Source organism: Tinamus guttatus, unplaced genomic scaffold, assembly GCF_059628265.1.
Source record: "Tinamus guttatus ecotype Peru unplaced genomic scaffold, ASM5962826v1 Tinamus_guttatus_pri_ptg000356l, whole genome shotgun sequence".
NCBI classification, from domain to species: Eukaryota; Metazoa; Chordata; class Aves; order Tinamiformes; family Tinamidae; genus Tinamus; species Tinamus guttatus.
The window spans coordinates 870,007-893,145 of NW_028288890.1; the positions used below are offsets into that span (position 1 = coordinate 870,007).

At 52.4% G+C, this 23,139-nt stretch overlaps 1 protein-coding gene across 1 annotated transcript; it reads right to left on the bottom strand.

Moving 5' to 3' along the window:
- Positions 1-351: 351 nt before the first annotated feature.
- LRRC75A (leucine rich repeat containing 75A) lies at positions 352-23,055 on the bottom strand. The gene is made up of 4 exons (XM_088529933.1): positions 22,787-23,055; positions 12,710-12,838; positions 7,111-7,223; positions 352-904 (listed from the first exon to the last, which is right to left on the bottom strand). The coding sequence occupies exons 1-4, from the start codon at positions 23,045-23,047 to the stop codon at positions 352-354; spliced, it is 1,056 nt and encodes a 351-aa protein (XP_088386059.1). The 5' UTR covers positions 23,048-23,055.
- Positions 23,056-23,139: the final 84 nt, after the last annotated feature.

Sequence of the window (23,139 nt, forward strand, 5' to 3'; positions counted from 1 at the left end):
GGCTGTCACCTTTAGAAGATGTTTGTCCGTCCATCATGTGCTGCTCCTCGCTGTCCTTCCCACCACTGCAAGGACGGGTGGTGACATGGGCGTTCGCGAGGGGTGACAAAGCACAGCACGTTTAGAAAAGATCGGTCCAGCTTTTATAAAATATAAACTATTCAATGCAATCAGATCTACGTGGCTTTTAACATGAAAAATACAGCCGGTCAGTCGTGGTTTGGAGGCTGTCGGCGTGTGCGGATCCCAACGCTTCCCATGCGCCAACGGACCCTGCATCCCGGCCGCGCCGCCAAGGTCTCGTCTCTCATCCACCCCGCGCCAGGCGCCCACGAGCGCCCGCACCGGCCATCACGTCTGTGCGGCCACAGCCTCCTGCCCCAGCATCGCCGGCTCCATGGGCCGCAAGTCAAGGCAGTCGAGCCCTTGTGGCTCCTCATGGCTCTCGGCGGAGCCCTCTTGTCCCTCGGGCTCGCCGGGCTGGCCCTCGGCGAACTCCAAGATGGTGGGCAGGTTGCCTTGCTTGGGGCAGCGCTTCTTGAGGCCCACCAGGAAGGGCTGCGGCAAGGAGAAGATGTCCACGTTGTTGCCCAGGTCGATCCACGTGATGCTGGGGAACCTGGCGGGGTCTTTGAGGGCCTCGGTGAGGTCGCGCAGCACGGCCTTGGTGAGGCGGTTGCCGTTGAGGGAGAGCGTGGTGAGCCGGGGCAGGGCGCCCAGCGCCGGCAGCAGCTGCAGCAGCATCTCGTCCGTGAGCTCGGTGAAGCAGAGCTCCACGGCGTCCACGTGCGCCGCGCTGCGCTCCAGGTACGCCGCCACGCGCTCCAGCTCCTTGGGCGACAGCGGGATGCCCGACAGGTCCACCGTGTTGTCCGGCGGCTTGCCCATCAGCGCGGCTTTCAGGCTGCGGAGAAAGCGGGACAGCGGCGGGGACACGTCAGCACCGGGGCTGCTGCCGCCGTCTCTGCGTGCACAGGCCCCAGCTCCTAATCTTCATAGAATCATGGAATCATAGAATGCTCAAGGTTGGAAGGGACCTCTAGAGATCATCTAGTCCAACCCCCCTGCACACGCAGGGTCACCTAGAGCACGTGGCACAGGGCTGCGTCCAAGCGGGTTTTGAAGATCTCCAGAGAAGGAGACTCCACAACCTCTCTGGGCAGCCTGTTCCAGTGCTCTGTCACCCTCACTGTCAAGAAATTTTTCCTTAAGTTCCTGTGGAACTTTTGGTGCTTCAGTTTGTGGCCATTACCTCTAGTTCTGTTGGTGGCCACCACTGAAAAGAGGCCAGCACCATCCTCCTCACTCCCTCCCTTGAGGTACTTCTAGACACTGCTCAGGTTCCCTCTCAGCCTTCTCTTCTCCAGGCTGAACAGGCCCAGCTCCCTCAGCCTCTCCTCATAGGGTAGATGTTCCAGGCCCCTGATCATCCTTGTGGCCCTGCGCTGGACTCTCTCCAGCAGCTCCACATCCCTCCTATAATCTTGCCTCGAAACGTGCAGACTGGGCCTGTTGGAAAGCTTTATCTTTTTCTTTTTAATAGAAATTGTGAAGCAAGTGCCCACGCCGAAGCGTGAGCTAGGGGGGAATTCAAATAACAGCCACTACTCTCAATTACTATTTCCTGCACGTTTCAGCTGCTGGGTGTTCCCAGGATAGATTATTCATGCACACTGCTTAGCAAAAGGCTGGCAACCAACCATATGTATTTATATTATAATACATTACATTATATTTCTATATATATGTTTAATTTTGATGACAGTGCAAGAGTGCACTAAGCAGCATTTTCCTCCTTGGTTTCCCCTCAGCCGCAAGCTATGGGGGATCACCAGATGCCTCTTTTGCACTCCTGTTCTTTGCTGTAAACTGAGGTCTGCTACCAAACTTGCCCAAGAGAGCGGCACCGATGGAGGACGTTGCACCCGCCGCATTTCCAAGCCACCGCGCTGAGGTCGGTGCCAAACCACAAGGAAGACTCCGACAGCGCTGGCTTGGAGCAACCCTGCCCTGAGGGAGGTGGCAGGGGGGCTTCTTACTGCCTTGCTGGGCTCAAACTGTCCCCCAGAAAATAAAAACCCAACAATCCCAAACTGTGATTTAATGAAAACTGTTCTCTGCTGAACCATCCCTTGGAAATGAGCATACTGTGTTGACAAAGAGCTGCAAAAAAATGTTATTCCTGACATCAAATTTTCCATAGAATGGCCCCAATTCTCAATAGGAAGATCTTACCCTGAAACAAATCCCGAGGACTTTCCGTCGGGAATCAGTTACACCCACTTGGTTCAGCCCCAAATGCTCCAAGCCTGTTCCATAGGGGAAGGCACAGACTTGTCCCCAGCTGCAAGCAGCAAATTGCTTCTGACCAGCAGCACCATGTAAGAAACCATGCACCAAACCCCCGTAACTCCTTGGCAGAAGCCCCTCTGTGCAAATATTTGTTCCACATTTGGGGAAATTGAGCTCGTTTGCTTTTTTCCTCCTCATCCTGGTAGGCGAAGCTGTGCCAATACCCCACGCTACAGCATGGTGATAGCTCACGACAGTGCTCACTTGGGGAATCCCTGACCCACGGTTGGGGTTTTGCTCTTGGGATACACAGAACTGGTGCCAAGACCGTCCTGTGAACCTAAAAGCTTCACGGGCATGGGAAGGATCCGATATTTTACACTCGCCACTTGGTTTGGGGGGTTAAAGTAAAGGATTGGGATAAAAGACTTGTCCTGCAGTTCTGGATGTCTCAGTGCAGAGATGGTTTCTCAGAGCTTCTGCTCCTGCTTTAAAAGCTGCATGTCCAACACCAGAATAGATATTTTGGAAGAGGAGGGAAGGAACATAAACATTTCCAGCAGGCTCATGTGCTCTGGTAGCAGCGATGTCGGCAAAAGGATGAAGCTCTCCCAGCCTCAAAGGAGGAACCGAGCCAAGAAAATGTATTTATTTAGCTTAAAGCAGGCATACAAATAGCAATGTGACTGAGGTGTATACGTAGTAATTATTATAGCAATTATTATACAGTAATAATGAATAATAAAGGGAAGATGAGATTAGATGGCTCTTTCTTATCATCTCTAAATCACGATCTGAGGGACACCCACCCTAGCAAAGCAGGGTCTTGTGTGCACAGGGCTGGCTCAACCGTCCACTTCCCACTGCGGGATGGGATGGGGACCATGCGCTTTTCCCAAAGCAATTCCAAAAATCTCTTTATTGGTTTTGTGATTCCCTGCTGGCAACTTCCCGTCCAGGCCATTTAGCTCCAGGGCGGGCAGTGAGGAGGACAGGCAGAGCCTGGAGCCTGTCCTTAGTCGGGATTTGCTCCTAAGCTTGGCAGCTGCACCCAGGGCTAAGTTTTTGTCAGAAAACGGGTCTTCCTTTCAGCTTTGACAAGTCTAAAAGGTTGCAGCATCATTTCATTGCATCTCTGTGGCATTTAGGAAAAGGACCCGGTTAAACCATAAAGCAACAAGATTTTTGGAAAATGAAATAACTCTGTCCAAAGCAGCAGCTTGATAAATATCTCCGGCAGGTATAACAAAGGAGAAGAGCTGCTTGAGGAGTTGCTTGCACCACTTACATGGAAGTCTGTTTTCCCAAAGATTCTTCTAACTTGTTTTTAATTTCCTGCTACACAAAAATCAAAGAAACAAGCACTTGGGATCCATCAAAATGCTTTCCATTAATTAGAATTCTTTGACTTATTAAGAAAATTTAAATATGCTGTTATTGAAGTACTCCATTTTCTCCCCTGAATTCCTCCCCGCCAAATAAAACATATTTATACGCTCCTCCTTATGAAACATTTTCCTCTCGAGGAACCTGCATCATCCTATAGAGAAACCATGCTGGAACATTTCCAGCTAACTCTGCTCCAGTCTAATAAAAAAAACTACAGCTGAGGCCCATTAATAACATGCATTTGCAGAAAAGGCAATTTGCACCCGTGCCAACAGAAAACCAATCAAGAATTTAAAAGAAAACACTTTGGGATTGTTGCTGCTGTAAATGACTTCCTGGAAGTCAATTTGACCCGAATAAGAATTTGTTCAAGTTTGCATGAAAACAAACAATAGGAACATTTTCTTTAAACTCTAGCATAGGAAAAATAAAAATAAAATATGAAGAAAAAAGGAAATGCTCTGAGAAATGGACTCTTATGTCCAAATAACTATTGGCTCTCAACCCTGTGGAGAAAGGAAGCAATTGCACTTTGCCATGGGGCATCCTCTGGCATTTTATTCTGCCCACCAGTCACTTCTTGATGACCACAGCGGCTGCAGATCTGGCTCTTGTGTAGCCAAAAGCCAGGAAAGCTTAGGGGGGGAAAAAAAAAGGAAAGGGATCTTTCATGCTTGCGGAAAATGGCAAACATGAAACCACTGAGGGTCTGAGTTCTGCATGCTGTGGAGTCTATTTGCTTGTTACTTTAAATAGATTAAATTCCATTGATGCAAAGGGAAAGAAAATAGCATTTTTATTTTTCAGGGGGGAAGGGAGATAGATAAACTTCAAGCCTGATCTTTCAGGCCTGTTTTCTCATCAGAAACCAGCCCAAGGAATAAAAAATAAAATAAAAAAAAAAAACACTTCCCCCCACTGTTTTTCCTGCAATTAGGCAGTGATCAGCTGCCAAATTATGTGCCCAGGGCTTTGCTTTCCCTAAACTGTTTATTTTATCAGAGCACGGATCCCGTTCGGGAGCGGTGCAGCAGGCGGCGGTTCCCTGCTGCCGCGCAGCTTCCCGGCAGCCCGGCTTTTTGCTGGGATGGACGTGGGAACATGTCCTGCCCGCTCCCCTCCGGCTTCACTATCCGTCTGGGGCCAGGAATGTCCCCATCCCACTTCCCATATCCCATCCTGTGGAGCAGATGCAAGAGCATCCCCAGCCCCCTCTGCTTTCAGAGCTGCTCTCTGTGTCCCTGCAGCTCTGCAAATCCCACAGGATCATCCGGAAAACCACAAAAACCTGCCCTGTTTGTTTCTCCCAACCAGCTGCTTAACCTGCTTTCTGACAAAAGACATGAGCAGGAAAAGGCAACACATAATACTGCAAAAATCTCACTTCCTGTTCAGCTTCCCAAGTGCAGGGAATTGGCCCTTTTCTTGGACCCACGAGTGGTGACATTCCACATGGCTGTGGTCCAAATTGGACCCTGCGGGAGACCAAGTGATGCTGCAGAGTCTGGCACAAGTCACAGACCCGTCGCCTTCAACATGAGCTGCTTTAACCTGGCGGATTAGGCAAGAAGCCCCTTCCCGGAGAAGAGAGATCCCTGTTAGATGCCAGTGCCAACTTCCTCCGGGACATGGGGTGGAAGCCAAAACTGCTCCCCGGAAGGACGAGCGGGATCCGAGTTGGGGCTTGGAGAGCATGAGTGAGCTTGGAAAAAAGCGTAAGGGGAAAGAGAGGTCCCGTTCTTATGAAGCAGCTTCTTCCACCCTCGCTGCCAGGGCAGGATTTTTTCCTTTCGGATATTTTCTACTGCTTCTGGCTGCCAGTTCATTTGTTCAGCAGCAAAATCAACAGTTTGAGCATTTTGTCAGATTCGGTGCTCGTCAGCGGGGCAAAAACCCTCCTGTGCCTCCGGGTTGAATTGCTTGAAAGTCTGGAGAGAGCCAGCGGCTTGCAGGGGAGGGATTATTTTCCAAAGGGGTTCCACGAGGAGCCTTTACCCCCTCCAAACCCACGGCGTGCCCGCGAGCACGCACACCGGCGCTGTTTACACACGCTCGATTTATGGTTCGGCTCTGTTAGACTGCAGAGGCGAGTGCCAACGCGGGCGCCTCGCGAGCTTAAACAGCGATGCTGCAAGCGAACGTTTTAACGAAGGTGCAAAATGAGGATTGCGCTGAAGCAGCCGACTCGAAGGCACATCAGCCTCTGCTCCCCGTCGCCGGGATAATTAAGCTCTAATTCCTTCCTCAAACCCTTCAAACATGCCCAGAGCAGCTGCAGGGAAGGAGAAGTGCTGCGTGGCGGGAGACGGGCAGAGCCAGGGGCCCAGGGAAATTACCCTGCTTAATGAAGCCATGCCACAGATTGCAATGCGTGCGTTACCTGGCTCGTTAGGAGGAGCGCTAATGAGCGCGGCTCCAGCAGACGGGACCCAGGAGCGCAATGCATCGCAAAGCTACAGATTGCAAATTAAGGAAGTGTTTTCCAGCAACGCTCCAGCCCAGGAGTTCTCCATCAGGGCCTCAACACCCGTGCAATTGGGTTGAGATCTGTAATTATCAGTAGGAAACCAGGGGACAGAGCCAAAATACTCATTAAAAGGTGAAGAAGCAGAAGCCTGTGCAGGAGGCGAGGTTGGTGCATATGAAGCTCACGGCTATGGAGCCTTCTTCAGCGACCCTGCTAGCAGATGCTCTGGGCAGCACACAGGCTCCAAACCTTCCCTTGATGACCCCCAATATTTTTGCAAGATGGGCGAAATCCTCTCCAGCAAAAAAGGAAATGAAAAGAAAAAGCAACAAAAGGAGGAGAGTGAAGAAAAAGGAGACGAGACAGCACAAGGAAGCATCGCGGGCACGGATGCAGCCTGCTGGCCTTCCAGGCCATATGCTGTGGAACAACCTGCTTTTCTGTGCCTGGTTTGGGAGGACACGAAGCTTAATAAAATTTCTTATTGCCAGTGGGAACAGGCTTTGGATCTGCCTTCTCTGAAGAGGCAGACAAGGATGGAGTAGCTGGGGATGTGTCCCTAGGAAAGGCAGACTGACAGCCTTTCCCAGCATTGAAAAGTGCTCATATGGCAGTAAGAAAAATAACAAGAAAGAAAAAAAAAACAAAAAACACAGATATATACAAAAAGCAGTGCCCCTTCCTTAGACAGTCATGGGAAAGGGGAAGCTGCTGTTCTCCTGCTTCATCCAAAAGCAGCCAGCACGCTGGGCACCGCATCCCGATCCCACACCAGAGCAGGAGCAGAGGTGCCAGGGAAGGCTTCAGCTTCCCCTGCCATCATGGCTCTTCCCAAGAATCCCACAGGGAACCGTGCGTCTTATCCCCAGGGCCCCGCTTATTCCCGGGAATTACTCTCACCACCCAACGTGAAGGAAAACGCGCCCGGTTGCCCCCGCGCGACGCCGCGGGCCGGGACTCACCAGGCCTGGGGCTTCCTGCGGACGAGGCCGTGGCGCCGCCACTGCGAGTGGGGGCTCAGGTGGTAGGTGAGCTGCCGGCAGAGCTTCTCCATGGCCCCCAGCGCCTCCCCCTCCTGCGGAGACAAGCGGGAACGCCGTAAGGGGCCTGCGGTCACCCCGGCCCCGGCAGGACACGAGGGGACGCAGGAAAATCTCCTGGGGGGCAGTTTGCTCCCACAGGTGCATCAACCCCCCGGGTTTTGTCACTGCACATGGGAGCATCGTGGGGGCATCGTCGCCAGCCCCTGTGCAAAAGAGGTCGACGTTACCGATGGAGGAGGCAGAAAGGGGGTTTCTGCGGCAGGCACTGACCCAAACAAGAGCAATTAGCCCCTGTCCCAGCCTGGCAGAGGGGCCAGGGTCACTTGTGTTGTTACAGGGTCCCACGTTGCTGTCACTCGCAATCAGCTTCCAGGCAGAAAAATCCACTTTGTATTGCAAGTCTTAACACACAAATACTCAAAAACTGCCCTCCAAAACTACGCTTTTCACTTAATTAACCCCGTTTTTTTTTTTCTCCTTTCCAAGCTTGTATCTTCTCTTTCTGGTTGCTGCAGCACTGTCAGGAACGGGAGCACACAATGCTTAAAGCCATGACCATAAGGACACTGGTCATTCCTGTGCCTGGAGCTGCCGCCAGGAATATCTGAATGAGGAGGAATAGCTGAAACACGGGATCGCGGCGAGCCCCAACCCTGCACACAACCATCTCGGGCATGTGCAGACCCCACCAGCAACACATTCCCTCTCCATGTGGCTCAGGGGACGTTGACCCCTAAAACACAATCCACTTCATGCCCATAAACCAAATGGGAGGAAAAACCCCCGGTGCTCCTGCCAGCGATGGGCCCTAATGCCGCAACATGAAGATGCGATGCAGCGGGAGATGCTCCAGGAGGCCCTAAGCCCCATCACCAAAGATGTTTCCTGACGTGCCTCAGCTCAGCTACTACAAATTAGCATCAAGCAAAGGAAAAACAAATGCCCACAACACAAGAAGGGATGTGCTTTGGTGTTTGAAGGAAGGAGATGTTATCCAAGCACCAGGAATCATCCCGCTCCACAAGAGCTCTCTGTGCCTGACGCTCACCCACCGCTCGCAGAGGCCACAAAGCCACTGGCACGAGCTGCTTCCCAACGTTGTCCCCGGCCACCGTTGGGCTCCACACATGGCTCCATCGTCGTCCCTGCTCCCAGCCCTGTGGCAGCCAGTCGGCATCCTGCTCCCCGTGGGTTTGGAGGAGCCGGCGCTGCCAAATTTACGAGGCCTTCCCTTCTGACGCGGTCACGAGGAGCTGAAGTCATCTCATGGCTTTCGGCTTTTCTCACTCGAGTTTTAATTTGTTTTTTTCTTTCCTTTTGGTTGATGCAATCACAGCCCATTGCTGCCTGCAGACATCGGCGCCGCAGCATCCCGGCCCGTCGCTGCTCGAGCCCTAACAGGGCTTTCTCCAGCCAACAGCTCTCCCTGCCCATGGGAGCAGCAGCCAAGGGATGGGGACAGCTCCAAACTCCCCCTTTAAACAGCCCAAAGGCCGGGGTGAGGGCCCATGGGCAATCGCAGCCGAGAGACCCCTGTGCTGCCTTCGCTGACAGGCTGAAAGCAGAACTAGCTGATTTGGTAATTTATGTTGCAGATGCAGAGCAACACGTAGGATTTTCCCAGCCCAAACAGGCTGTTACGGAGTCTGCAGCTCTGCTGCACTGCACCGGATCCCATGGGAAGCAAAGCTCCATCCTGCTGGAGCAGAGCAGGAAGAACCTGGGATGCTCCTGCAAATACTTGCCCAAAGCAGTGCGGGCTCTCAGACCCTCACCATGACCCCAGGATCCCCCTGGCATGTGGGAGAGCCTGGGAATGGGACACGGTGGCACGAGCTCTGTCCTGGCTGTCCTGGTCACACTCTGTGATGCACAGAAAAGAGATGGGGATATCTCTCAATTAGCTAATGAGCAAAGAACTCAATAACAGCAAAACTTGTCAAAGAGGATGGGACCAAACTCGAACCCTCTGCTGGGAATGGCAGCAGAGCCTGGGCAGTGTGAGAAAAGGGAGAAACTTCTGTTTGGAGCAAGCAGCAGCTCGGGGTCTGCAGCAAGACAGACGCGATGCTGCAAAAAGGCCCAACTCCAGCAACTCTTCCAGCTCCAGCGTGAGTGCCAAGAACGTGACAGATTCCAAAATCCAGAGGTTTTGGAAGCGCAAGGGGCTCTGCAGCCCAGCCCACACCAGCCCTGGCCAACAGGCCCATACCCTGGGCAGCCTGCTCAGGTCTGCAGCCATCAGCCCTGCTCGATCCATAGGCGTCTGCAGGGAGTCCTGCTTATTAATCCACCTATTTCTGCAGAGCCTGGTGCTGGTGGGCCGTGGGCTGGCTGAAAATTCACACTCGTGCAAGTGAGGCTGCAAATGGGTATTAAAACATCCATCCAAATGCGTGTGCTGCCCAGGTAAAACCTGCCTTGCATCCACTTTGCAGGTGCTGCTCAGCAGCAAAAGTGAGTGAAGGGCGATCCCAAGAACAGAACAGACAGGAATCCTTACTCTTCCTTGCTAGGCAAGGAATTATGTTCTGCTTAAAACCTAAACGAGCTGAACTCAAATGTCCATTATCATCTGCAAGCATCAATAAAACACGGCGCTGCTGCTTAATGAGGGACCTGCTTCCCGGCCCGTCCTTTTCCGAAGCGATGCTCTCTCGGCTTCTTTGGAGAGGCTGCACAGGGGAACGAAAGCTGCCCCTTTGCTGCCAATCACTTGGCACCGGGATCCTTGGGCTCCTGCCCTTCCCATGGACAAGACTGATTAATTGGGAGCCATCCGGACACCCCGGATACCCTTCGCCCTCGGGAGAGGCACCAGCTTTCCTCCCCTCCTCCCCGCAGCTCTCCAGCTGCAAACTTGCCAGCAGTGATATCATCACAGCTCCTCCAGACCTCGCCGTTATTCAATTTTAACCTCAATTTTTAAAAGAACTGCAAAGAAGAAGCCCTCAGTGCAATTTCCCCCGTTTCCAAGGCACGCTCTGTTCAGCTCTGGCTCGCACACGAGCGCTTGAAAGGGAGCATCTCTCCCTCTGCAAAGAAAACACGGGCAGAGGGCACGACACAAGCTCGGAAAGAACCAGAGCCATCATTAGCTCAGCCTGAGCTTCACAGCATCCTGCCTGATGCATTAATGTATTGCAGAGGTCTTAAACACCCCATAAAGAGTGATCATCACACTTGCAGAAAGACTGGCAGGAAAAAAAAAAGGAGAATAAATAGAGAATATAATTGATTTAGATGGTTGAAACACCATTATCCTCTTTGCTTTTGCATCAGGTATTGGGGGTTTAGAGGGTGGGGTGTTTTTTGCATTCATAAACCAGCTCCCTTTTATGATGCTTCTTGCAGTGAAGAACAACTAACGCTCAGCGCTCCCGCGGCGCTTGGTGTCTGAAACCTGCGGAGCGTTTTGAAAGAGGGGGCACAAAGGCCACTTTCCTTGTGCCCCTGAGAGCTGCAAAGCTCAGTGAGGGGACGAGCTGGCCCGGGGTGGCACCCAAGCGGCCCCAGCGTCACCGCGCGCAGGAGCCTTCGGCCTCGGCTGCTCTACAACGCCATGGGAGGACGATGGTTGCAGTCACCCCGTCACAAGCCCGGTTTATTCACACCGTGTCTTAGCCACAGGTCAGTGACCAGGAAATAAGAGGAAAAGTGTTAATTCGAGTTTCCATGCAGCTCTATCAGAAAGAGGAGCCTTTAGAAAACATGGGACATAAAAAACTGGCAGCGGCCAGGTAAATCTTCCAACCACAGAGCACAGAAAAGCTGAGAAATACATTATTTCAACCAGGTCACAACAGTTCATTTTTGTTTATATGCTTCCTCTTGCCTTTGTGGGTGACAATTTATAGACCCAAAAACCACACTGCAAACCTGATCGGAGTAGAGCCCGGACAGAGGAAAAAAAGGCCGCAGTTATGTATATATTTCTGAAATGACAAAAAAGTGAACAAGAAAATAGATCTTCACCGAGAGCTACACAGGCAAAACCAACTCTGCTCCCAAAACCATGGGAAAATGCAGCTCCCATACAGGCAACCATTCCCATGCAAGAGCGGTTTTTATTTGATCCAAAACAATGTTCAATAGGAAACAACTCCCTTTCCCTTGAGGGAGGAGGAACACGAGAGACCCCAGGGCCTTCCTGGAACAGAAAATGAGCATGGAGAAAATGGAGCTCGGTGGCTGGGACATGGTTGCTGCAAAATTTCCCCCTAGAAAAGCAGAAAAATGTGCTGCGGTGGGGCTGCCCACTCATCTCAACATGGAGGAGAGACCAGCTCGGTCACTCCAGCTTGGGGACTGCAATTTCCACGGGGGAACATCACACTGGAAAGATGTCTCTCAAAATGTCTCTCCTGTTCCCATTCCAGCACCCCACAGGGGAGGAGAAAGGGAGGAATTTGTTCTCCCTAAGGAAGGAACTAGAAACGCATGGATAGTTGTGTGGTCAAGGGACAGATCAGGCTTGGGGAGAATCCTCCTTGGCCAACACGTGGCCATGAAAGCTGCTCCCAACGACCTTCAAGCGGAGCCCGGGAAGGCTGCACGCGGGATGGGAGCTGCACAGGGGTTACGTGACTTTATGCTCTCTTATGGGCCCCAGGCAAGTTCGAGGGGTGCCATGGAGCCACCCCCGGCAAGGGGGTTGTTGCAATGGAGATGTCCCACCTTCAACCAGGCTTTCCGCAAAGCATCATCCTGCTTCTCCCTGAAGTTCCTGCTTGTTTCTAAATGCAGCTTCAGCTCCTGCTGAGCAATGCGCAAAGGGAAAGGAAAAAGCAGCCTTGACACGCAAACCTCCAGCTCCTCTGTGCTCTGCTCCAGGCCCGGACAAGGCAAAATGCTGACAGAAACGTCCCTCGAGAAGGACAGCGTGGTACTGGGGAAGGAAGCCACCTCCTCCGCACTGGAATATTGCAGATTCAGGCGACCTGCTCGGAGCATTGCGTGCCCATGGAGCAGAGCTCTGCTCTCCTCCCACAATTACAGGTCGGGAACAGCAGCACAGGATGACCAGGAGGTCAAAAATCACCCCGGGAAGCGATGCCAACTCGGCCACAGGGAAACCTGCTCCCGCCGGAGCCCAAGCTCCGAGGAGGACAAGCCCTTTGGGGACTCTGGCCTTGAAGGCACTGCCAAGCACTCGCGTGGCCTGCGGATGTGATAAATATTGCACAAGGCAGAGGGATGGGCCGTTATCCCGGCAAGGCAGGAACTGTTCCTGGTGGTGCAAGTTCTTTCACACTGCAGACGGGGGAGGAAATGAAAAGTGGCCAAAAGCAGAAGTAATTTGCAAAACAAAGTACCGAGACTAACATTATGTGAATGTAGTGACATTCACACTGTAGGGCAGCTGGAAATCCTGCGATCGAACCACCGAAGGGCAAAAACCACCACACCGACCCGGCCGAGCTTTCTCTGGCGTTTGAAAGGAGGTTTCCCATCCCCATGGAGCGCTTCTTCCCACACCAGGCCTGTCCCGGAGGCGTGATGGAGTGACGGTACCTACCGGCTTGGGGCAGTGGATGTATCGCGCAAGGCTGATGATGAGGTCGTGGGTGATGGGATCCACGAGGTTGCGGAAGCTGGCGTACCGATAGAGGACATCATCCAGAGAGGTCGATTCCATCCCTAAATCCTGTGGAAAACAGGGCAGAGGGGGCAATATTAGACGGGGCAAAACCCAGCCGCTAGCGTGGATCTTCAAGCACTGGTGGCCTCCACTGAGGAGCCAAGAAGAAAGCGATCCTGCCCTCCACCCCAGCACAGGGAAACCTGCTTTGCTTTGCCTGCTCTGCACAGAGGTGTTGGGGCAAATGCCCCAGAGCCATCACAAGCTGCAAACCGGTTCTCTTGCTCGCACTGAGCTAAAAGTCAAAGACGAGTCAAAAGTCAAAGCAAACGTGGCCAGCGTGAGGCTGGGCCTGGATGGGCTGTGCATGGGGAAGGAGAGCCTAAAACTGCAGCCAGGAGGATGAAACAGAGGTCATGGGGATGGCAAAGTGCTGGAGTCACCTGGCTGGGGACAGGCTGGAGGTTCTGCCGTCAGAGGCTGGACAAGGATGTGCTGGGAACAGCTTAGACCGAGCTCATTTTTTTAACCATGTAACCCAAAGTAAAATTCAACTGTTTCAGCCACCAAAAAAATAACAATTTACAATCCCCGTCAGACCCAGCTTCCTCCTCACAGCTCACATGCAATTTGCTGATCATTAACACTAAAAGCTGCCTTTCTCCTGCCCCCAGTGCTTAATTCAAGCAAACAGATCCTTGGGGTCTGTAGCAACCACAGCTGGTCCTGTGTGCAGAGATGCTCTGGGGCTAATAAACTGCTCACAGGAAAGCAAATCCTTTGTGAGTACCGATGCTTTGGGAGCTTGGAAAGGCAGAAAATGATCATCCTTCCTTTAAAAAAAGTCTGTTCCTCCTTAAGGAGAGGTCTCGCACCAAAACCAGGCAGCTGCTTTGAGTCCAAAACGTGCCAGAGAAGGGCAGCTCCGGCCTGGGACTTGGCAGAAATTGCCCTCGCTCAAAGCAGGGATGAGGCAGTTAAAAAAATAAAATAAAAATAAAATAAAATAAATGCATGGGGCTGTTTTCCTTTGATGGGAGTACCAAAAAATAAATAAATAGAAGCCCTAGAACAACAAGGCCAGCCAGCCCCAGAAACCAAGCCGTCAGCGCTGCAGTCGATTGCAAACACACCTAGCTTCAAACATAAAGCAGCTCTGCCCGTTTACGATCTATCCCACGGCACGGGCCAAGTTGGCATAGAGAAATAAATAAAAAGATGATAATCTGGGACTCGGCGGGTTGTGCATGCGGCAGGCCCTGGGAGCGGCGCGGGAGCCCATCAGCGCTGCTTTAATTAGCTGGGAAGCAGCAGCTCGTCACGCACTAACGACTGAGGCTTTCGGCACAGCAGTGATCCTGGGTAGAGCCCAGTGCGCGCCACAGCTCCAACCGCGGTGCAAGAGGGGAGAAATAAAGAAATAAAATAAAATACACGGAGAAATGGAGAGGATTGGAAGCCCGTCGCACTCCGGGAGCGGGCGGCACTATCCCAAGAGCAACGTCTTGGAGCTTCCCAACGCAGGGCCCGTGGGATCGCTCAGGCCGGGAGCTTGTTTCGGGGCGGGTGAGGAGCAATCCTGCACACATGGTTTTGGATGCTCCAGGATCCTTCGGGATCAAGCCAAGCTTAATACCTTGCCTCTCCCCTTTAAGCATGCCAAAAAGGTGAGCGTTTTCTCTCATGCTAAAACTAAAAGGTAGAACCAATAAACCTTCCTCTCCCTACCGGGCCGCTCCATGTGTTTCAGGGGAGCCTTTCCCACCTCCCTCCTGCCGCATGCGCCCAAACGTCCTTCCCGGCCGTCCCCCGCGGAGCCCTGGAGCCGCTCAGCGCCCCAGGCCAAGCGATGAGCTCACGCGCTCTAATAACACCGCACCGAGCGCCGCAAATCCCAGGGCTCCGGAGGAGACGCCCAGCGCCTGGCCCGGCTCCCTGCTTCCTTGCAGCCCCTTCCCGCGCCCCAGGGAAAGTTGCCCGCGTCCTTCCCGCTGTCCCGGGGCTCTGCAGAGCTCGGAAGAAGTCGTGGATGTTCCCGGCGGACACGTCGTTACTCTTCTCCTGGAGTCGCTCCCGGAGAACGGGAGAGGAATCCGAAGGTGGAGGACGCCTTCGTGATGCTGGGATGCCAAATCCCGGCTGTGACGACCCCAGTGCTACAACGGGGCTAACATCAAGGGCGAGGACAGACGTCCAGGAGAAAAACACAGGAAATTAAAAATAATCCCTATTATTATTATTACAAGAGCTCTCAGCCATCATCTGCGATGGGCAGAGAGGGACAATTTGACATGGAAATCAGAGCTCCTGTCCCGCCGCGCCGTGGGATTCATCCCGGGTTAACAACGGCAGCATGGGAGGACGAGGCCCCAGCTGCACTTGGAGCCTGTCCGGCCGCTCCAAGAGGCCTCCAGCAGAAAAGCAAAGCCCCAAAACCCGCAGCCAGGGCGAAAGGAAAGGAAGAGCCACCAAGGACTCGGCAGGCCCAGGCCACAGCTCAGCACAGCTAATTAGCAGGGACAACAGGAAGCTCAGCTCTTTCCTGAGCCAAAACATTCCTTCTGCACCAAAGAATAACCCCCAAATTCATCATTTTTTCCCCATTAGGGGAGCACCCCGAGCCAGCATGAGCGGAATGCTCAAGTTTCTGTATTCATCAATAAGGGGGTTTCTCCACAGTTTGGCTGAAGAGCAGGACAAAGGGAGGGGAGACTGAGTGGAGCCATGAGCCCAGAAGGACAAAAAGAGCCATCTGCAAGGAGATGGGGCCTTTACAAAGGAGGGAAATAGGGCAATTGCCCCACATTCTTCAGCAAGGGGGACAAAGGAGTTGGTGAGCTCAGGTGAGAACAGATGGCGGGAGGCCGGAGTTCGGTGTAGGCGGGCCGGGAAGGCTGTAACTTCTGAGTACCTTGGCCAATGGGGAAAAGGAGAGGGCGTCCCTCGGTCGGGAAATTAGGATAAAAGCGGGGCTGCGTCCCCCAGCAAAGAGAGAGACCCCACAGGGATATGCCCGGTGGACTCTCCCTTTATTCGAATAAAGTTTTAGGACTCCTCTGTCTCCTTTTTGGACATTCAGTTCTTGACAGCGAGATTTTCCGCACAATTGGGGGCTCGTCCGGGATCCTTCCACCTTCCGGGAGCGGCAGACGGCGATTGGAGTCGACGGCGCGCCTCACCATAGCTTTTGGTGATCGACTCCCTTCGACGGCAGCCTGCACCGGACGACTGATTGGGTTCCCGAGACTGTCCGGAGACAGACGAGAAGCGGATCAGGGGGATCCGCAGGTAGGACCGGGAGGGGGTCCTCAAGGGGGTCCTCAAGGGGGTCCTCAAGGGGTCTGACGGAAGGGACTAGGTCTGACGGAAGGGAAAGGACTAGGTCTGACGGAAAGGACCTCCGGGTAGCGCTAAGCCCGACGGAAAGGGCTAGGTCTGACGGAAAGGACCTCCCGGTAGCGCTAAGCCCGACGGAAAGGGCTAGGTCTGACGGAAAGGACCTCCCGGTAGCGCTAAGCCCGACGGAAAGGGCTAGGTCTGACGGAAAGGACCTCCCGGTAGCGCTATAGTCTGACGGAAAGGGCTAGGTCTGACGGAAAGGACCTCCCGGTAGCGCTAAGCCCGACGGAAAGGGCTAGGTCTGACGGAAAGGACCTCCCGGTAGCGCTAAGCCCGACGGAAAGGGCTAGGTCTGACGGAAAGGACCTCCCGGTAGCGCTATAGTCTGACGGAAAGGGCTAGGTCTGACGGAAAGGACCTCCCGGTAGCGCTAAGCCCGACGGAAAGGGCTAGGTCTGACGGAAAGGACCTCCGGGTAGCGCTAAGCCCGACGGAAAGGGCTAGGTCTGACGGAAAGGACCTCCGGGTAGCGCTATAGTCTGACGGAAAGGACTAGGTCTGAAGGAAAGGACCTCCGGGTAGCGCTAAAGTCCGACGGAAAGGACCAGGTTTGACGGAAAGGACCATTGAAATCTCACTGGTGAGTACTATGGGACAGTGGGGAACAAAAGGGGTGGCGACCCCGACATGGGAGTCCAGGGAGAGCAGCGAAGGGAAGGCAAAAGAGGGTGCTGGGGAAAGGAATGATGACCTTAACTTATCCCCATATAGTCCCTTGGGGAGACTTTTGAGGGTTTGGGATAACTTACGAATAATTATGGAATTAATGATAAAATATTGTTGTTTTGTTTGGCCAGAATATAAGTTACCAGGGGGATTTAGGTGGCCCCCTGTAGGGTCGGACGACGCATCAGGAGCCACAGGTCTTGTCCCCTCTGCACCTCCTGCTTCTAGTGACAGTGAAGAGGAGGAGGAACAGGACATTTTATCCCCTTCAAAAACAAGAAAAGGAACCCAGTATGAGGTGTCAAAAACTTCTAAAGTTCCGACAAAAATTCGGCAAATGCCCCTACGACAGGTTCCATTGGGAGGTCAGGATGGGGGATTTGGATTTGTAATCGTGCCACTGACCACCCAAGATATAAGGGGATTAAAGAAAGAACTACCTCCTTATTTAGATGATCCCATAGGAGTAGGGGAAAAGATAGATGAATATCTAGGAAATGCAGATTACACTTGGAAGGATTGGGATTTTCTTTTAGGAATCTTATTTGGATTCCAGGAAAAGAAAATGATCTTGCAAAAAGCTCGTCAATTATGGGAGGACGAACACCCGCAGGCAGGCCAAAATGTGATAGATGCACCCACAGTGGATGATATGATCCCAGTGGGAGACCCCCATTGGGATCCAAATGATCGAGTCAGTTTGACCCGTCTTCGAGATTATCGAGCATACATAATCAGAGCCATTAAAATGGCAGTCCCCAGAACTAATAATATGTCAAAGGCTATGACCTTGGAACAGGGAAAAGATGAGAGCCCCTCTCATTGGCTAGAAAGAATTAGAGATGCTTTGAGGAAACAGGGAGGACTGGACCCTGAGGGACCAGCCTTTGACACATTACTAAAAGTACAGTTTGTCACTAAATCTTGGCCTGATATAAGAAGGAGGATGCAGAAGGATGAAGAGTGGCAGGATAAACCATTAGAGGAATTGGTAAAGAGAGCACAACAGGTGTATGTGAGAAGGGATGAGGAAAAGGCAAAGACAAAGGCAATGATTATGGCTCAGTATATAAGACAATCACAAGGATCTGTGAGGCCCCCTAAGGGACCCCCAAGGGCCAGAGGAAGGGGTCGATCTCAAGGGCGTAATCAAAGGCAGAGCAGGGGAATGGTCTCTTCAACAGAAGATATCCATCTAAAACAAAAATTGGGAAGAAATCAGTGTGCATTGTGTAATGAGGAAGGACATTGGAGAAGGGAATGCCCACAGAGGCTAAGAGATCCTCAGGAAGAGGAAATTCACCGACTAATGGAAATGGATTGCTAGGGGTGTCAGGGGCTCCCATTATACCAAGGATCCACCACACGGGAGCCCTTGATAACATGTAGGGTGGGTCCGGACCGAGAGGAAGTGTGTTTCTTGATAGATACAGGAGCCTCTCGATCCACCTTGAATTTTATGCCAAAAGGAGGGCGATTGTCAAAAGGCTCCTTGGTTATCCAAGGGGTAAGTGGGAAAGACGAACGAGTGCGTATTATCCAGCCACTGGTAGTGGATGTGGGAAATAAATTTGAGATGCATGATTTTCTCTTTGTCCCAAATTGTGATTGCAATCTGCTGGGGAGGGATTTGATGGCTAAATTGGGAATGCAAATCAGTATTGTAAGAGATGATAAAGAAGCTTGCACTACTGTAACTTTGTGCAAAATGTCTGACAAAGCTTATGCTGAAGTGAACCCAGAAGTGTGGGCAGTTCCAGGAAAATATGGAAAACTAGACATGGAACCTCTCCAAATTACTTTAAAGCAACCAGGGCAGATAGTCTCTAAAAAGCAGTATCCTATTTCACGAGAGGGAAGGAAAGGCTTACAACCTACTATTGAGTCTTTGCTGGAAGCAGGACTTTTGGAGCCGTGTATGTCTCCATACAATACTCCCATTCTGCCAGTCAAGAAGCCAGATGGAACCTATAGAATGGTACAGGACTTAAGAGCAATAAATGAAATTATCAAACCAAGACATTCCACAGTTCCAGATCCATACACTATTCTAAACCAGATCCCCTCTTCACATCAGTACTATTCAGTACTTGATTTGAAAGATGCATTTTGGGGATGTCCTCTCACAGAGGACAGTAAGCAATATTTTGCCTTTGAATGGGAACAAGAGGAGGGAGGAAAAACAATAAAACAACAATTGACATGGACAGTTCTCCCGCAAGGATACACTGAGGCACCGGTCTTGTTTGGACAAGCCTTGCAGAAAATACTGAAGGAATTTACCCCACCTCCTGGAGTTAGGTTATTGCAGTATGTGGATGACTTGCTCCTATCAGGGGAAGAAGAGGGGGTAGTAGAGGAAGCCACTGTGAAATTACTTAATTTCTTGGCCCAAAAAGGGCTTAGGGTGTCCAAAAAGAAGGCACAAATGGTGGAAAGAAGGGTCAAATATTTGGGGCATATTTTGACCGGAGGTTTACGATGCCTTGACCCAGAAAGAATTCGGGGAATTTTAGAAGTGCCATTACCCAGGACTAAGAGAGAGCTACGGCAGTTCCTAGGGCTAGTAGGATACTGCAGAGCCTGGGTTGAAGACTTTTCTGCATTAGCTAGACCACTGTATGACTTTTTAACCCAAAACAGCCCCAAAGTTGTGGTATGGACACAAGAAGGAGAACAGAGCTTTAGAAAATTAAAAGATAAATTGAGCAAGGCTCCGGCCTTAGCTCTTCCGGATGCAGAAAAAGAATTTGAATTATATGTGGATGTCAAACAGGGCCACGCCAAGGAAATTTTAGTGCAAAAGCATGGAGGCATGCGAATACCAATAGCTTATATGTTAGACCCAGTGGCTAAGGGGTGGCCTTATTGTCTGCAGAATTGCGCAGGTACGGTCCTAATAGTAACTGAGGTCCGAAAACTGACCACAGAGGGATCCCATGATGTCAAGGTCCCATACCTTGTCAGGGCCTTGCTATCTGAAGGGGCTTCTGAAGCGAGGGAGGGTTTAACCCAGCTTCTTGTCTAACTGGTCCTGAGGGAGAAGAACCAAAGGAAATCCATGACTGTATTATATTTAAAGCAATATGTAGCCAGAATACTTTTTCTTGTGAAGTCTCTCCGACAGGAAGCCCAGCTCACACAGATCCTCCCCTTGGATTTTGCAGTCCATGATATCCAACCAGGGGATTGGGTCTTGGTACATCAATCAAGACAGCTGAGCATGGATGGACTCATCACACCAGAGTTAAGATTTCCAAGACTCCAGAAGCCTGGACTTCTCAGTTGATCTGTACCGCTGACGGGGAGTGGGTCTGGAAAATAAACTCTGGGTTGCTGGGTCTGTGGGAGTTCAGGAGGATATGAAGACTACTGATGGGTACTAGACATACTGAACGCAGGTTGTTAGTTAATAAGCTAGTTTGTAAAAACAAATGTTGTCCAAAGAAAAAAAAAAAAAAAAAAAAAAAAAAGAAAAAGAGGAGGGATTGAGCGGAATGCTCAAGTTTCTGTATTCATCAATAAGGGGGTTTCTCCACAGTTTGGCTGAAGAGCAGGACAAAGGGAGGGGAGACTGAGTGGAGCCATGAGCCCAGAAGGACAAAAAGAGCCATCTGCAAGGAGATGGGGCCTTTACAAAGGAGGGAAATAGGGCAATTGCCCCACATTCTTCAGCAAGGGGGACAAAGGAGTTGGTGAGCTCAGGTGAGAACAGATGGCGGGAGGCCGGAGTTCGGTGTAGGCGGGCCGGGAAGGCTGTAACTTCTGAGTACCTTGGCCAATGGGGAAAAGGAGAGGGCGTCCCTCGGTCGGGAAATTAGGATAAAAGCGGGGCTGCGTCCCCCAGCAAAGAGAGAGACCCCACAGGGATATGCCCGGTGGACTCTCCCTTTATTCGAATAAAGTTTTAGGACTCCTCTGTCTCCTTTTTGGACATTCAGTTCTTGACAGCGAGATTTTCCGCACAAGCAGCACAGCCACACGCTGTTCCCAGCTCCAGGAAGGAAGTTTCGGATTACACCAAGCGGCTTTTAAAACCAAACTGGGAAATACCCTCTTTCTCCAGAAAGCCACACTCCCTGGCGGGACGCACAGGCGGAACACACGGCTGCGTGGGGGAATTCCCTCCTTCCCACCTTCCCCTTGGGTGCAACGCCAGAGGGATGGAGCAGGACGCGACGCGAGGACATGGGGCATTGGCCGCCTGTATGTCCAGCAGCTCGAGGGTTAACAAAATCTGGGGGAAAACGTTGGAGGTTTCGTCAGAGGAAACAGCTGCTGGCGCCACCGAGATGCCCGCGGGGCTAACGGGCACCCGCATTTCCCAATGCCACTTCCCCTGTCCAGCATCCCGCATCCGCAGCCGGGATGAACCGGGGATCCCAGCTTGGCCCACAGACTGGAATCACAGCTGAGAAACCTTCCCCAGCACCACAGGAACACGCAGCCTTTTCTCCACCTTATATATATATATATATATATATATGCATGCATGTATATATATATATATATATATATATGTATGTGTGCATATACATATATATATATATATGCATGCATGTGTATATATATATATGTATGTGTGCGTATACATATACATATATATGCATGCATGTATATGTGTGTGTGTGTGTATACATATATATATATATGCATGCATGTATATATATATATGTATGTGTGCATATACATATATATATATATGCATGCATGTGTATATATATATATGTATGTGTGCGTATACATATACATATATATGCATGCATGTATATATATATGTGTGTGTGTGTGTATACACATATATATATATATTTTTTTTCTGGATTATCGGTACCATGGGGGCTCTGCCACCGGCCCGAGCCAGCAGCGAATTCCTGGAGTGCGACGTAATGTGGGAAGGCCGTGGGGAGGAGCGGAGCCGCCGCGCTCCGAGGGAGCCTCTGGCCGCGGGGGCTCCCGGAGCCGGGCTGGCTGGCAGCACCGCGCTGTCCTGCCGAAGCTCCGGAGCGCTCCAAAGAAGCAACGGTAATAAAAAATGGGGAAAAAAGTAAAAAAAAAAAAAAAAAAAAAAAATGCCTGTAAGTGCGAGCTCCAGGGAGTGGGGGTCCTTGAGAGCAAACTCCATGAAACTGGGGCTTTTTGAGGGCATTTCGACTTTTCCCCGAAGTGGCCGATGGGCAGCAATGGTTCGGGGGAAAACGCTACCTAATCCCCACGGCAGCCGCAGAGGTGACGGCATCACTCCCGTTTTCCCAGGAGAGCCGGGCCGGATGCTTTGGGATGAGAGAAGCCGAGGGGAGCCTGGAAGCGCGGGAAGCATCCATGCTCCCACGCTGAGTTTGCATCCCGTTTTTTGTATGGAAGCCCCTGCAAAGCCCCTGCGTTCCCAAAATGCTCCCTGAAGTGGAGCGGGTTCAGCAGGACACCCGCACACAGCCATCCCATCCCTCCGAACCGCCGGCTCCATCCGAACATCGGGGACAAAGCGGTCCCTGTGGTGATGCCACCGGCTCAGCTTGACGGGCGCTTCCCACAACAGCTCCCCGTCCTCCCCCAGCTGCCCCGATCCCGCCGAGGCCGGGCGCGCTCGCGTTCCGTGTGGAAAACTTGCCGTTTTTCCAGGCATTCCTAAGAGCCTTGGGAGTTCTCAGCCTCTTTTCTACCACCTCCCAGCAGGAGCAGAGGGTAAGGGATACCTTGCCCAGCGTGGTGGCCGCGTGGGGCTGCCTCGAGCTCTGGCTGCCATGGGACACCTCCCCGCTCCCAGCTCTGGCACGGGAACGCTCCCAGCCCCAGGCTCGCGCCAAAAGAGCGGGATGAGAAGCAGAGCTGCCAACAGCGGGAAGCAGCCGGGTCTGCAGAGCTTCCAGCTCATGGCTTTCACCCCCATGGCCGTGCCCCCCCAACCACGGCCATCCGGGAGCGCAGGGGACGCGGGGGCAGCCTCACCTGGCGCAGGTGCCTCAGCAGCTCCGTGGCCTCCTCCTGGCGGCCCTGCTTGGCGAGCAGCAGCATGTCCTGGATGAGGCACACGCGGCGGTGGTAGGGGGCCAGGCTGCCGCCCCCCCGCGCCAACTTCTCGCCCGACTTGGCCACGAGGGAGGCGAGGAAGTCGCCGCGGTCGCGGGGCGCCGGGCGCTTGCGGGGCGCCGGCGGGGCGGCCTCGCCGGGGGCGCCCGGCGGGCAGCCCTTGGTCTGGCGGGTGCCCATGGCCAGCGGTCCCCGCGCATGCGGGGGTCAGGGGGGGCTGCAGGGGATGCGCTATGGGGATGCGGGGTGGGCAGGGGCTCGGGGGATGCACG